Consider the following 16,017-nt stretch of genomic DNA (forward strand, 5'->3'; position numbering starts at 1 on the left):
TGAGAGGAGCTCTAACAAGTACCTGCTGTCATGGGCTTTGAACCCTGTCGGTAGGAACGACCCCTGCTGAATTTCAGAACCCCTTCAACCATCAGTGAGTGAAATTACAGCACTAAGGGCACTATGAGTTTGTCTTACCTGCATCCAGTGTCCGTGGCCTGTCTCACTGCTGATAATCTCCACAGAAAAGTAATTCTTGTCCCTTTCCCCTGCTGCATGTGGTGCATTGAAATGTTGATGGCAGTGTATTGGATCCTTGAAGCTGTATGTCTTCCTTATTCATGGCTCATAACAGAAAGTGGGATTAGGCAAAAAAGGCTCACTTCAGGGGAGCTTCATCTTTTGCACATCAGTTTTGTTGCAATTGGATTATACAGCACAAACAATCCTCTATATTGTGAGTGCAACTCAAATGGATTGGGTGAAGCTACATCTCATGGGCAAGACCAGGATTTTCCTGCAGAGGTACCACCATGGTTGATGATCTCATCGTAGAAATTATGTTGAAGTGAAGACCAAAGCTGCTCTGTTACTCAGGGGTCTCTCATTTTTGTAACTCGACTTCCCCTTCTGTCACCACACACAAACACACAGAGGACTTGAAGGTATCCAAAGTAATTTTAACTGTTTTTGTTTTTTTTTTTTTTTAGTTAAAGTACACCTTAATTTTTTTATTTTGCCATAGGATTCTCTCCTCCTGAGTAACCTTTCCATTTTCCCTTTGCTGCAAAGAAAGGCCTTTCACAGCCTCCCTGCATGGACATGTGGACATTTTGGCTTCTGGGCACTGTGACTGCCCTTTTGTTGAATGCTGTGTGCAGCTGTGCTTCCCCCAGATAAACTGCGTGTAGGAAGTCAAGTAGCCACCTTGGGTTCTGGCTTAATTCCATAGGCAGGTAGAGAGAGACAGGAGCTGATGGGATGTGCCACCTTACAGAGCTTCCCACACCTGGTTGTGGTTTGGTGCCTGCACCTGCACAGTGCTGGGGGGTCCCCAAGCCATTAGTGGGATTCTGTTGGTAAAGGAGCCTCTCTCCATATCTCAGGCCTATCTCTGACTGCTCTTTTCCCAAGGCACAGGTTAAGGTGGCACATACAGGCTTGTCTCCTTATTAGATACGCACAGAGGATCTTCTGTAATGTAAATATTCAGTGTATTTGTTCAAAGAAGGTTTTTGTCTGTAGCTCAGCAAAGCATGAGGATTGGTTGAGATGGTTGTGTTGGGAAGAGTGCATAGAGCTGCATGGGTTATATCTGCAGCAGCTTTGTGTTGCAGAACCATAGCAAGCTTTGCAGCCACAGCCAGAGAGAAATGTCTGTGACATATTCCAGGATTTTATTTTTGGTACAGTTCTGCCACTGCTTTAGAAATATTGCTTATTCATATACAATACTACTCCCTATTTGTGCTGAAAACCCCCAGGAGGCCTACAGCAAACCCATGGCCAACATCCATATGTTAGTGTGATGTGCAGGTGATGGTATCTCTGTTGGAGATTACAGGGAAGGTTATGGAGTTCACATGTTTGTGGTGAGTGTTGTTGTAACTTGTTTTCCAGGCCTGCCCTGGTCACAGTGACAGAGTGGGTGCTCAACTCTATTAAGAAATGCAGAGAATGAGGCAACTTTAGACATCAGTTTTATATTAAACTCTTCAAGTAATATGGATCAATCCAGCAGTGTATGGATTCTACTACCAGGAATCTTTTGTCTGGTCTTTCTATGTTGTAGGTTGTCTCCTTGTCTTATCATCAAAGCCAAAATGCAGATTTTGAGGAGTGTGTGTCATAAAACCTGTTTTAATGTTGTGATTGTTAGCAATTCACATGCAAAACACATCCCATTCCAATACTTGGTGCACTTTGCAGAGTGATTTCCAGCGCATGGGGAGGGAAGGGAACACAAGCTATTGTGTTTTGAAGATGTTATGGTAGTCTGCACATTGTTGTGTGTCAGTATTTTTCCAGTTTTGGAAAGTATACAAAAGCCAACTTTGAGCAAGCAATGTGACTTGAGAGCTGTTTTATGCAAATTTTAAAAGCCACTCTTTGGCAGAGCCAACTACTGAAACAACTATGCTAAGTCTGGTGGTTGTTTTAAAGTAAATATTCTGGTCTCTAAAGATTTTATTTAGTTTCCAAGGCTGCACAGCAGAGCCCATTCATAGATAATGGTTTTTAAAAGGTCAAAACACAACTGCTGTTTAAACTGCAAACTCTCTTTGGGACACAAAGCTCCTAGTTCATTTTTCTGTGTTTTCTTGAGAGGTAAGCTGAAGATGGAACCTATTTTGGATACAGATGACAATTTTGCTTCCCTTCTAAACAAAACAGATTAGTGTCTGAATAAATCCTAGGAAGAAAAATTCTTTCCCAGTAGTGGGTTTTCCTTTCTTCCTTACAACTGATGATCTTGAAACTCAGTGCACATTTCAGAAGGATGCAGATACTTTTCCCCATTCTTGCCTGATTCCATCTCTTGAGTGCCCTCACATCCTCAGTTGCATTTCTTATGCAGGTACTTAGAAATATCAGTGACTAGGAAGTCATTAAGGCTGTTTCAGGAGGGTATTTTGGAGGGGTTTTTGTGCAGGCATGTTCAAGGTATTGCCTTGCTGAGGTGAAATTTTGTACTCTCTTAATGGGTGATACAAATAGAGCCTCTGATGGCATGGGGTGCTCTAGGGGGACTAGTTCTAGTAATAAAGATACTCTTTCTATGCCACTAGTAGAGATGTGCATCCACAAGACTTTTATTTCTGTTTTAATAGTGAGAAATGCATGAAATGTGGTACTCCTTTAACTTCTTGGCATTATTGGAAAAACAATTTATGAGTTACTTAAAAAAGGAGTGTCTGTGCAATCTTAGTCAATGGTAGATTTTTGAGGGTGGAGATTTTAACTTCAAATTCCATTCCTGTGTTGGCCCTGAGCAGAAGTAGAGCCAGGAAATCATCCAATGGCTAGAAATAGAGGAATGCAAGCAAACCTCTGCTAAGGGTTATGTGTAGGAGCTGACAGTTCTGACTTTACTGTCCATGCAGTGGAAGCAGTACAGCTTTTCAACAGGGTGTCCTTGGTGGTGAATTCACTATTTCAGGGGGTGGGTGAGGGAAAGCTGTGCATTTTGAAACTAAGCCCTGAAGGAAGTGCTTCTCTTCTAGGCATACTGCAGCATCCAGATGGGACTGTCCTGAAGCAGTTGCAGCCACCACCTCGTGGTCCCAGGGAGCAGGAGTTCTACAACAAGGTGAGGGGCCCACAGCACGGAGGGGCTGGCTTGCTGCAGGGGAAATACTGGGTGTGGTGCTTGTAGAAGTACATCCTTATCACTGGAGCTGGGAAAGTGCAACCTAAATATCAGAAGGGTGTGTCACTGACAGCCCTGCCAAGGTGTCTGTGTGCTCTCTGGGACTTTCTCCTCTTTGCATGAGACCCAACGAGACCACTTCACTCACAGGATTTAAGCTTGTCTGTTCATGGGACTGGAGTTTTCATAGCATCTCAGATTTTGTTGAAAAACCTTCTGTCTATGATGAAAGGGTTGTATGTTTGATCCCAATTTTCTCCTATGGCTCAGTGTTCTTAGTTGCTTATACCTAAATTTGGATGTCTGCCACTTCTGCCTAGTGTGGTTTACTGCTGGTGGTGTTGTTCTCATCACTGTATTAAAACTGTTCACTGCATTAAAACTCAGCTCCTTTGGAAGGTCAATAAAAAGTGAAACTCTCCAGTTGTTTTAGCTTTAGTTGTATTTTTCCTGTTGCTCATCTTCAATTTGCTTTATCAGTAACTTTAACAACACAGACCAGGAAAGCTGTTGCTTGTTGTCATGTCTGGTTTTAGAGCCTGTACAGTCCTACTTGCCAATGATAGTCTGTGTCAGATTGATATGCCATCCCTCTCCGTGGCTTAGTAGGTATGAAGAACTATAGAAATCTTCATGCATGGGGAGAGAGGAACCTTGAGTCCCTCCATTTGTTGTGTTATTTGGTTTGGGTTTTGCTGGAGTTCGTTGTTTGGATTTTTTTTCCCTAAAAGGGTATTAAGTTACCAAAAGACCTTGCATGTTTTGTGGAAATGTCTCTCGTGAGAACAGACTAAGCAAGGTGTTTTAAGCAAACTGTGTGTTTGCATGCCAGCATTACTTGGGAATTCTCATATGGGACAAAACAGCACCTCTTGAGTTAAGAGGAGCCAGTTAAACCTAAATGTAAATATTTTTCTAAGGTATCTCGTTGAGATAAGTTTGAGAAAGATGCCATCCAGACATAGTGGTAACTCTTCAGTAAAAGGAGAAAGCTTGAACAGATTCCTGTGGGCACCAGGCTACTTACTGTGCTCTGAAATCCTGGGGCACAGACAGTAACATGCACTCCCTGTCTAAAGACAGCAGGTAAGAGGTGTAAGCACTAGTACTGCTTGGACATTAACCCTTCCCAGCAGAGACTTTATCCTGTTTAGGCTTAGACTCAGGTGACAAGCTCTGAGCAAGACCCTGGGTAAAGTCTATGAGAAAGTGGTCTGTGTTACTGCCCTTGTTACTGTGCTGTGAAGAAGTCAGGTCTCTGCTAGTAACTTTTGCAAAGTTAGCTTCAGTTCTTCTGAGGCTGGGTTGCTTCTAACACTGAATTTTTTTGGTTGTAAGCCATCTTGGAAACGAGTTGGGCAGCTCTTGAAACATAACAGAGAAAGGGAGAGGTGATTAGAGGATTAGTTCTGCATGGACTAGAATGGCTTTTTGTGAGAGAAGGGAAGGAGAGCAAAGGCACGTGTCTTGTGTAGATGAAAGTACAGGAGAAAGGTCTTGGGGTTTTGTTGCTTCTCAGTGATTAACTGCAATCGTGTTTGCTCTCAGACAATAATCATGTGATGTGGGCTGTAGACATCTAATCACTACATATGGTTGTTATAGGATGAGATTTACTGTGGATTGGGAGGTTCAGGGTGAGGTACAGTTTCACACAGTTTGAGCTGATCCAGTAGCTCATTTGCAGCCAAGGGGGAAATGCCTTCCTTCCCATTCCTGCCATTTACCTTGTACCATGATGATGCTTTTTGGACATCAATGGACTGATCTGACCTATTTGAAAGGTGCAAAAATTCCTTGTCTTAGTAGTTTTCTGGCAGTTTTTCTGACTAAACTGATGAGCAATGGAAACAACAGTAAGGCTGGCCTGCTGTGGTGACTGAGTTCAACCCAGCTGTGGGCTGTATATAATCAAAGAGACATTAGCACCTTGGAGCAGGCTGATGAGCCTCCAGAGAAGCAGGGAAGGAGAATATTACCACTCCTCGAGACAAGGAGCTGTTTACAAGGTGGCCAGGTACAGGAGATGGTGAGAAACAGTGCAGAAATGAAACAAGACTGAGTCCCAAACTCTCACTTTGTCAGGTGTAGACAGCAGGTCAGTTAGTAAGATCAGACCAGAAGGTTGTCTGGCAGTATTAATGTGGATTAACTGTGACTTTTCCTTTTTCCCTTTCTGCCCTTGTTTTTTTGCACATGCTTAGAACTGGTTTTTTTGTAGTGGTAGATCAGTTAATGCTCCCTTTGCATGCCACCTTATGCTGGCCTGAATGAAGATTAGTCCCCCAGTACTTGGGTCAGAAACAAGCAGGGTATCTTTAGGTAAAGCAAACCTTGTCTGAAGTAACTGAGCAGCCCTGTAGTTTATGGTAGCAAGAAGATGAGTGTGTCTCACTGTCAGCTGGAGAGCAGCTATGGCAGATCTGAAGCAGGAAGAGGTATTCCAGTGTGCAGGCTGAGTGCTTGAATGCTGAAGGCTGCAGGGAATGTGTCATCATAGAAGATAATGAGGCATTAAGAGACAAATTTGACTAGAACTCTGATATATTTAATGTGATACCAGGTAGATATTATCTTCTGATTGGACCGAGAAAGTCTTCTGAAACTGCTGGATTTGCTTGAAGCTGGACATGTGGACACAACAGAGGTAAAAGTCTGTGTCAATGAACCACCAGAAGTTTTTTCTCAGGTTATTGCTGTGTTATTTTCTATTGAGTGTGTAGCTGAGTAAGTTACTGGTAGAGCCCAAACAAAATGGGCTTCTGTTTTGGACTGGCAACTTGAGCAAGACACTACTGCAAAATACTGATAGTCATCCAAAACCTGCTCAGAAGGGGGTGGCAGCTGGAAGTTGGGAAGAATTTCACAGGTCTGTGTCAAAGTGGAAAACTGGAAAACCTCTCCAGTAATTCCTACTCAGTCTGTCACCAGGTTACCTTTCTGCTTTTTTTCCAAGTATATTTTCAGTTTAGCAGTTAAAAAACCAAACCAACCAACCCACCCTCTAAATACAAGTCTTTTTTCTTAAGAGATTAACACACCGAGTAAATCAAACTTTCATCTCTACTACAGCAATATGTATTGCTCTCTCCTGATGGGGAAGGGGCTTGCCATGACTCTGTGTTATGAGGGCAGAGAAAAATTGAACATGACACGATTGTCATGAATACCTTCTGTGATAAAAGGTAGAAGAACAATGAGCTGTTTGTAGTCATTGTTAACTTACCATTGGAGTGTGACTTTCTCACCGTAATGTCCACTTGCTGCTGAGTTCTGTAAATCTGAGTAATTATCCAATCAAAATAATATCATTTTAATTTCGTTCCTGCAAACTCCCTTCCTGTACCTGAGGGCATGAACCCCTTACAAACATTGTCTGCCCAACCATGGAGTACCAGGTACCAGTACCCTCATCTGGGTGAAAAAAATCAGAGTTTTTTTGACCTTGAATAACTACAAAATACTTTGTTTTCAATAGCAGCAAGAGAACAAAACAAATTGAAGTAGAAGGGTAGTGGTTTTTTGAGGACTGTCTACATTGCTGATCAGTTTTTATCTAGTGAGGATGCTCTGTGAGAACATGTAGGTGGAGGCACTCTGCCTTTTAAAGGAGTTTCAGGAGGTGGCAGTTTACAGAGATGTGGGATCAGGGAAATAGTGTTGTTTGAAAATGTAGTAGAAACCCTTCTAAATTAAAGAGAGTAAAAGGCAGCACACTGTGTATTTATGGTAGGCTGCCTATACAAGCATGCAAAGAGATCCACAGAAGTGGATTTCTTCTTAGTGTGTTTTGGGATTTGGCTTCAGCCTGTTTTATGCCAGAGTCCATTTATCTGTGATGACATTGTCGGATTTAGTTCATCAGTGCTGGGAGAAGGAGGAAGCCCATTAGCTCTCCTGTGGTGATCTCAAAGCAGATGAGTTGGGAACTGTTAGAATAGCACCCTTTGAAAAGGTGAGAACAGGCCCTGTCTTAGGTAAGGTCCCTGCTTGTCTGGGTACGGAGCTCCTGTCTCAGCCATGCCTGGCTGTGCCCAAGAGCGCTCTCTCTTCCTGTTCAAGAGCTGTTCTCTTCAGCACAGGGCTCTCCTCAGTGTGTCGTGTCAAAGATACAGCATTGCAGAAACTGCTGTCCTGTTGGTGCTCTGCAAGGGGGGAGGAAGCTGGAACGTCAGGGTTTAAATAGGAGAGCAGCTTTTGTGGGCACAGAGGGAGAGGGATTGGGCTGCAAGGAGGACTTGTGTCTCTGCCCCACTCTGCTGAGACCCCACCTGCAGTGCTGCATCCAGTTCTGGAGTCTCCAGTGCAGGAAGGATGTTGACCTGTTGGAGCAGGGCCACCAAGATGAGTAGAGGGATGGAGCACCTCTGCTATGAGGAAAAGCTGAGAGAATTGGGATTGTTCAACCTGGAGAAGAGAAGGCTTTGGGGTGACCTTACCCCCCTACCTAAGGAGGTACCAAGAGAGCTGGAGATATACTTTGGAGAAGGGCATGGAATGACAGGACAAGGGGCAATGGCTTCACTCTGACAGAGGGCAGGGTTATACTCAATACTGGGAGGAGGATGTTCCCTGTGAGGGTGGGCAGGCCCTGGCACAGGGTGCCCAGAGAAGCTGTGGCTGCCCCATCCCTGGAAGTTGTTCCAGTCCAGGCTGAACAGGGCTTGGAGCAACCTGGGCTAGTGAAAGGTGTCCCTGCTCATGGCAGGGGGGTGGGACAAGATGAGCTTTAAGGTGTCTTTCAACTCAAACCAATCGATGATTCTGTGAAAACTGATGGAGGGAATTTATGGTTGTTGAGGTTACCTTTGTGACTACAGTTCCCCACAAACTGTATGTTTAGCACCAAGAGATGGAATGTTTCTTACATTCAGCAGAGTAAGAGAAGGTTTCTGAAGTGTTTTGAAATGACAACTCTTTCACTTCTGATCATGGCTTCCCTCAGTGGGCTGTAAACATTTTACTGTGCATAACTTCTGAGTGTGGCCCACTGGAGCTTTCAAGGTTGCTAATGCAGCAGCTAATAAACAGGGATTGTCTGCTTAACAGGTCAGTAAATGTTCCTGTGAACGTTTATTTGAATTGCCTTCTGCTCTCCTATGGTGACTGCATGATAGCTGGGGTGTGAGTAGTACTCCTTTCCCCTCCTGCTGCCTGCCAGAAACTGTCTTGGACAACTTCCAGTGTTTATGTTTTTCTTTCTTCCCTCACTTCTCCACCCCGTTTGCTGCATGTCAGAATTGTCGTAGCTGATTCTAGTGGTGTTGCCATGTCATGGCTCCAACTAATAAACACTTGAAATAAAGTTTCCAAGGCTGTTGTGATGCAAGTCTTACCTGAATTCTCAGATACTCTTGTCCCAGGTGCAATGGTAATTTCGAGGGTTGGAATGACAAGGTGGGCAGGGTTCTTCTAGGCTCAGCTCAGCTCAGTTCTGGCAACCTCCTACCTTTGGCCAATGCTTGTAAACCAAGTAAGCTGGGTGACCTCGTGTAGCATTGTGAAAAGGTAATTGAGCTAATCACCTGGCCCTTCTGGATAACAGATCCTCCACCTCTTACCAATTAGTAACTCTTAACTGCTGTGACAGCATTCCACGTTCAAGGCTTGAGCCCTACTCACGTAAAATGTGAATGCAAGGAAGCTGTTACCACTGGAGATAACAGAAAATGTTTTTCACTCTTGTTACATGTCCTGAAAACAAAGCCAGGATGAAGACACAAATAGCTCCAGCATGTAAAAGAGATTTACACTGGTTAGATGAGAGTCAGGCACTTGACAGCTAGGAAGGAATGGTTTCATGGTTGCCTGTGCAATTGTTCTGAACTTTTCTTGGATGCATTGTATGGCAGCTTTCAATAGGACCATGACCTGTTTTGCTTCCCCTAAAGAACTCACTAACTCATTTTACAGCTTGATATAAGCCAGAATGAATATTGTTTGTGGAACTTGTGCTGACTGTTTTGTAACAGTCAATCTTTGAGCTTGTGATGGGAGGATAACGTGTTAGTGAAGACCCAGTTATGTTAATGTTCCTGAAGCCATAGTTCCTTGTGCTTCTGTGGTTACAGAGCAGAAATGTTCTTTTCTGCAGTGTCTAATTTTAATTAGTATTCCAGCAGCTTCAGGCAGTACAGAAGACTTGTGGTGACTTCCCTCCCCCTCCATGGCAAAAAATCAAGCCAGCAGCCTGAAAGATGTATTTTGGCCTAGAAGCTTTTGCACAGAATTGCAGGAACTGACTCATAAGGCTCAGCCAGCCCCCCTTCAGCCTATATAGCACATGCCATGATCAGGCAGCCTGTGTTCTGCTCTGCTAGTGATGGAAAAGGAAGGGGGTTGGAGAGGCAAAGTATATCTTGTGTCAGGTTGAATTACCCTATTTTGTAAACTCAGTTAACTGGTTTTACAGTCTTGATTTAGATGATTATCCTTGGCCAAAAAAGGAGTGGATGATGGCACTGTGCTGCTGTTGTGTGCTAAAATATCCTTATCATATGATCATGTCTACAGCTAAGGTTGTGATTCTCAGTCTTGTATGGGCAAAAAAATAGGATGCACTTGTGGTTTTCTTGAAGTCTTATTTTGGAGATGCAATTCCTCGTGTGTGCCTTTTATTACTGCCACTTCCAGAGCTGTTGCTCAATATCCCAGAAGGTTGTCTTTGGCTGTGCCTCTTTCTGGTACATCTGGATCTGCCTCATCATCAGCAGAGATACTGGCACTGAAGTGAACAAATTACCTGTTGGCAAACACGGCAAGCACATCCTGGTACAGTCCATTCCTGCCCTTGGCATTAGTCCTCCTGCTGTGAAATTGTCTGGAGGGAGTCCTGTTTTGCTGGGGAAATAGTCAAACTGATGTTCCCAAACTAGCTTATGAAATGCCTCACAATCTAAACCATGAGCCTGGGCAGAAAAATTGTTGTAAAAGGAAGGACACACAGTATTTCTTAACTAATGAGAAGAAAATGGCTTTTTCACCAAGTTATGAAGTACTCACAGCTGATACTTGTCTTTTTCACAGGAGGAGTTGCCTTAAGAGAGATGAAGGATGAGGTGTAGCTGTAAGAATCTGCTGAGCTCCTACTACTGTCCTATAAATGTTTTTCGTATTTCACTAATAAATGACTGTGCCAGAACAGTAAGACTTAAAAATTATGACAGATTTTTCTAATTCTTGCAATCTGCAGCAAAACCAATTTTGGAAGAGATGCTGAGCAGTAGTGGGGTGTGGTGAGCTCCCTGAGTATTGTGTGTCACAAAATAAACTACAAGCTGCTTTAATAAATCTCAGAAACCCTCATAAAGGGAGACAGTAAAAGGCCATTATTGCAATTCGATGCTGTCGTGGAACAACTGGGTGGAATTGGGAACAGGCTGAGTAGTCTGCAGTCCATGCCATCCCAGTAAGCAGGAAAAAAAATCTGGTTCTCTTAGCAACCTGATTTTGAGGAAGATTCCTCCCTGAGAGTAGATCTGGCTGAAAGTAAAGCTAAAATGCACAGTTTTAAAGTGCACAATATGTTAAGCTGAATTAATATACAGTACAGTGCCCTGCTGTGCTGGAGGGTCATGCAAGTGCTTTTTTGGATTGGATCAAATGGTGTTGAACTTCAGTTATAGATGTTCCAGGATACAAATCAACTTACTAAATACATGTTGGTGTTACACAGAAAAGACTTTGTTCATTATAAGTTCTTTTAAAAGTAAGGAACAGTTGGTGAGCTGCCATTATGGGATTGAGGAAAGTGTAGGTTGCCTCTGTGTAAGAAAAGCAAAATAAATTCAGTCTCCTAAAAGAATTCTAATTTCCAGATTTAAAAAAAACCAACAAGCTTGTAATATGAGAATGTTGTCACTGATGACGTGCTGGAGGGAATCAGTGCCATCCAGAGGGACCTTGACGGGCTCGAGAAGTGGGCGGGTGAAGACCTCAGGAAGTTCAACAAAGCAAAGTGCAAAGTCCTGTGCCTGGGTCAGGGCAATCCCAGGCACACCTACAGGTTGAGTGGAGAAGTGACTGAGAGCAGTCCTGTGGAGAAGGACTTGAGAGTGAGGGTTGATGACAAGCTCACCATGAGCCAGCAGTGTGTGCTTGTAGCCCAGAAATCCAGCAGTGTCCTGGGCTGTATCGAAAGGAGTGTGGCCTGCAGGTCAAAGGAGGGGATTCTCCCCCTCTGCTCTTGTGAGACCCCACCCACAGCACTGCACATAGTTCTGGTGTCCCCAACACAAGAAGGATATGGAACTTCTGGAGGGGACCACCAGATTGCTAAGGGGACTGGAGCACTTCCCCTACAAAGACAGACTTTGAAAGTTGGGGCTGTTCAGCCTGGAGAGGAGAAGACTGTGAGGAGACCTCAAAACAACATTCCAGTGTGTGAAGGGGCCTACAGGGAAGCTGGAAAGGGACTCCCTGTCAAGAACTGGAGTTATAGGAGTAATGGGTAGAAACTGAAAGAGGGGAAATTTAGGTTAGATATTAGGAAGAAATTCTTTCCTGTGAGCATGAGACACTGGAACATTGCCCAGGGAGGCTTTGGGTTCCCCAGCCCTGGCTGTGTTTAAGAGGCCAGGTTGGACAAAGCCTTGAACAACCTGGTCTAGTGGAAGGTGACCCTGCCGGTGGCAGGGCAGGTTGGGACTAGATGGTATTGAAGGTCCCTTCCAACCCTTAATGTTCTATGATTCTATAAATTGCAGTTTAAGTGGAGTGCCTTGGCATGACCCTTGGGCAGTGAGCCATCTTAAGGTGCTCAGCAGGCTGTGGGTGTAGCTGTATGTTGGCATTGCTGCAGGGCAGGGGATAGAGATGTGGGTGGTGCTGCCCCTGAGTGACTGATGGGTGTGCAGCAGGGTGGTGCTGCAGCAGTGCATCCCCTCTGAGGGCTCTCCCATGGTATGAGGCAAAACAGCCCAGTGTGTTTGGTAGGGCTTGCTTCCCCTTTCTGTCTTTTTGAAATGGAAAATTAAATTTTGCTTACTTAAATGTAACTGCTTCAGGATTCCTCCCAGCCCTTGTTCTCTCACTTCTCTCTGGCAATCTTCAGCTGGGATCAGATTGCTTTCCAGAAACAAAGAGTAATAAGGTTGAAAGTTCTCAGAAAGGTGAACAGCCTTATTGGGGTTCTTTCCCCTTTAGTCCTGTTGTTCTACCATTCCACTTTCAGTAGTTTCAGTGATAATCTAAGCTTGAATAGTTGTTGTTGCTTAAAAATATTGTTCTTAGGACAGAAAAGTTGTATGGAAGCAACACTCTGGCTGTTGGCTTTATTCAGCTCTCTTTTGCATCTGTGAGCTTGGATGTGTCAAGGTGGTGGTTTGTGGCCAGGTCTGTTTCCTTCCTCAAAATCCCGAGCAGTATTTATGTTGCACCACATTGTGCATTGTAGTAACAATGTGTCTTTTGGCTGGCACAGCAGTTACGAAGACAGATGAGAAAACTGGTTGAACGGTACTTCTGCAAGGCCAAGTACTTGAATTTCTGCCTTGAAATTTGCTGGATCCCTTTCTGGCTGCTGGTAGCTTGAGTTTTGCAGTGGGTAACTTCAGGTCAGTGCTCTCCAGCTCTGATGGGTAAGTGTTATCAAAGAAGGAAGAAATAAGTCAGAATGGGTTAAGTATTTAGTGTGTTAAAATTGAAAGTTCTTTATCAGATGACCAATGGTAGTATGTCTTAACCATTTTTTAGGCTATATTCTTTTTATTTAGGCCTCTAGTGGATAGTGCCATATGTGACTCTGCTCCAGTTTGTTGTATGTGCATGTTGACATAACTGAACTGGTCAGTGTGGAGCAGAGACCTCTGTCTGCAATTTGCCATGTGCTTTGGGACTATCCAACAAAGAGTCTCATAACCTGCTGAAGAGGCTGCTTAGCAGGTGTTAGTGCTGGTAACATAAGTGCAATTGCCTACACTTTCCTGGATATCTTCTTTTACAACTTTTTTTTTTTTTTTAAAGAAAACAGTCAGATTTGTGCTGCCTGAGGGATCAGGCTTTATTGAACATCCTGAAAGAAATACTGTCTTTGATTTTGAGAGCTCTCAGATTCATTGAAGACTCCAGCAGCTATGCAGTTGAAGTTGAATGTAATATCTGAAGTGTGCTAGAGAGTTGTGAACAGAGGAGAGACTGATGGGCAAGGGAAGGCTTGGTTCTGTGGCAGGAGCTTGGTGATGAAACATGATCTTTAATTTTGCAGTTTTGACCAAGAAGGCCCTTCTGGCCACTGCCCTGCTCTGTGTTCAACTGGATGACTTACAGCAATTGTAGGGAAGTGTGGGTAAAGTAATCAATTTGAGCTTGCTTTGCTGTTAATGTTTAGTTGCCCAAGAATCATGTGGGATGAAAGATGAGATGGGAGTTTCCTGTCTTGTGAAGGGGGAAACAAGACTTTTCTGTTTATGATGGCAGAGGGCCAGATGCCTGCTGATGTCTTTCAAAATGCTTTACTGCCTTGCCTCTGTGTTAAATGGCTATTGGAAAGAAAGAGGGCCTGGAGTATCAGACTCTTTTGGACCAATGTGCTGTGGATGGTGCCTGCAGTTCTTCGCTTGCAGCTCCCCCATAGTACTTGTTCAGCATTCCTGGTGGTGGCTGTGTCTGACTGCAGCCTTTTGGGTGGTTCTTCTGGCTGCTGAAGTTTTGAAGCTCTGCCACATCCTCAGAAATTGTTCAGGGTTTGCTCTGCCTCTTGTAAAGATGATTCTGTGCCTGGGCCTTCAAATCTTGCTGGGGTCTGCCTAAATTTGACTATGTAAAATGTGAAAGTGGGTGAAATGAGACCTGCTGGTTTTTTGGCATTGTTAGAGAATGGCTGGTTGATAAACATAATCAAATCTCTTTGGGAGATTTTTGAAGCTTGTTTTTACAGCCTTCATTTTTTGGAAGGTAAGATAGCCAACCCCTTGCTATAATGTGTTTTTTTTCCCCTGACTCCTGGAAGAAAGGTGTGATTGTCATAAGTGTGTGCAATGTTTATTTCAAAAATGATTTATGTGGTCAGATTGTGGGAACAGATCCTAGTTTGTTCTAAAATTTCTTTCTTTCTGTAGGTATCTTCAGTGAGAATGGTTGCAATCTCATTAGTATAGCTGTATTTTGGGTAGTAAAATAAGCAGTTCAGTATAATAGCATTTAATATAACATCAATCACACAGTCTTAACTTTTGGAGTTATTCTGGGATCAGATATTTTGAATATAAGCAGAGCTGGCTCAATGCTAGTCATGTTTATGGAAACAAATAGTGCAGACACGAGTCAGACCACGATACTACAACTTCAAGAAGAAGCCAGAGCTGTCTGAGTTGTAAAGCCAAACACATACAAATTGCCAACATCATAGCTGCTGATTCAACCTCAGTTTTCTGGCCCTTGCACTTGCCTTGTGTAACTGGGTGATACAGGAGTCCAGAGGGAAATGCAGTGTGTGCTCAGGTAATTAAAGGCCATGGTTTAATACATACTTAATGGGAGAGTGAATTAGGTTGCACTATCACCTGTCAGTCTTGCATTTGCTAATTTAAGTGCATGACTTAACAGCATTAACTGCTCCAGAAAACCAAACAACTCCACATTGGACACTGAACTGTCTGCCTGATGTTGGCAGCTGGTTCTGTATCCTGAGACCACAGGCTGTAGAGCTGCTGCCTTTAGGGATAGTTTATGAGAGCTGGCAGCAAAGAAAGGCAATGCTTCAGACTGATACAGCTACTCTGGCATTTAAAGTTTCCTACTCAAATACCTTTAAAATAAATGTGAATTAAATATATAAATTTATTATTTTAAATTAACTCTTCAGTGTACTTTAGAAGATTCTCTAGAGGTCACTTTTCTGTCAGAGTGATATTTTTGGATCAGGACAATTTGAGACAAGTCTGTACTACAAGGACTAGTTTCCTGCTGAAGTTTAAACATTTGTTTTGCCCTCCCTGTGTCTTTAGTAAACAAGCCCCTCCAAATATTATGCTGCTTTAAATAAGGAAAAGAACATTCCCATTGTCCCAAGCAGCCTCTGTTTGCATTAAAAACAGGTCCCTCTGTTTGCATTAAAAACAGGTTCCTCTGTTTGGAACATACCAAGGCAGAGTGTATTTTGGATTAAAAACTTACAGATGGTAAATTTGCCTCGGAATTAAAAAGTTCTGAGTGGCTGGAAATTATGACTTGGTGGTGTGTGTGAGACTATCTGAGCTGCCCCAGGGCGTGTCTGGGGCGTGTTCTTCCTATGACTTACTGCCTGTAGTTTGCAATGGTCATGTTGTGAGCCCTCCAAACGTCAGCATCCTGTTTACTTGCTTCTAAGTCCAGCAGTTATCACATTTTATGTCTCCACTTTGTGCTATCAGAAGAATGTACCCTGTGATACACAGAAGGGATCCCTCTCCAAGATGAGCTGGCAGTATTGGTTTGCAGTTCTCGATTGGTGGATGAAGTTGTTATGTCTTGTATTCCTTGTATTATGAAATTCCTTGTATTTGTCAGTGTATGCTGGGGAAATGGACCTGTTGTTATGTTAAAAAGTAAAAAAACATTATTGCTTGAAATGAAATTGGAATGTTGCTGATGTAAGTAAAAATTTAAAAGTTGTTGCGAGGTAGGTGATAATCTGCATTTTTCATGAGCCTTCCAACAGGATTGGTAGCAATTCCTTTTGGGGTATGAGACACATGGTTTATTTCCTGTGTAGTTCTAGGGACCCTGTT

The 16,017-nt window shown here is 43.3% G+C and overlaps 1 protein-coding gene across 1 annotated transcript in view; it reads left to right on the plus strand.

Annotated features, from left to right (window-relative positions):
- Nucleotides 1-16,017, plus strand: part of IPMK (inositol polyphosphate multikinase) — a 43,366-nt gene that overhangs the window by 1,163 nt on the left and 26,186 nt on the right. The window contains exon 2 of the mRNA XM_071563575.1: nucleotides 3,165-3,250. Within this exon, the coding sequence (XP_071419676.1) occupies nucleotides 3,165-3,250 (86 nt within the window). The remainder of the gene's footprint in view (nucleotides 1-3,164; nucleotides 3,251-16,017) is intronic.

Source organism: Pithys albifrons, chromosome 9 (genome assembly GCF_047495875.1).
Source record: "Pithys albifrons albifrons isolate INPA30051 chromosome 9, PitAlb_v1, whole genome shotgun sequence".
Taxonomy (NCBI): Eukaryota; Metazoa; Chordata; class Aves; order Passeriformes; family Thamnophilidae; genus Pithys; species Pithys albifrons.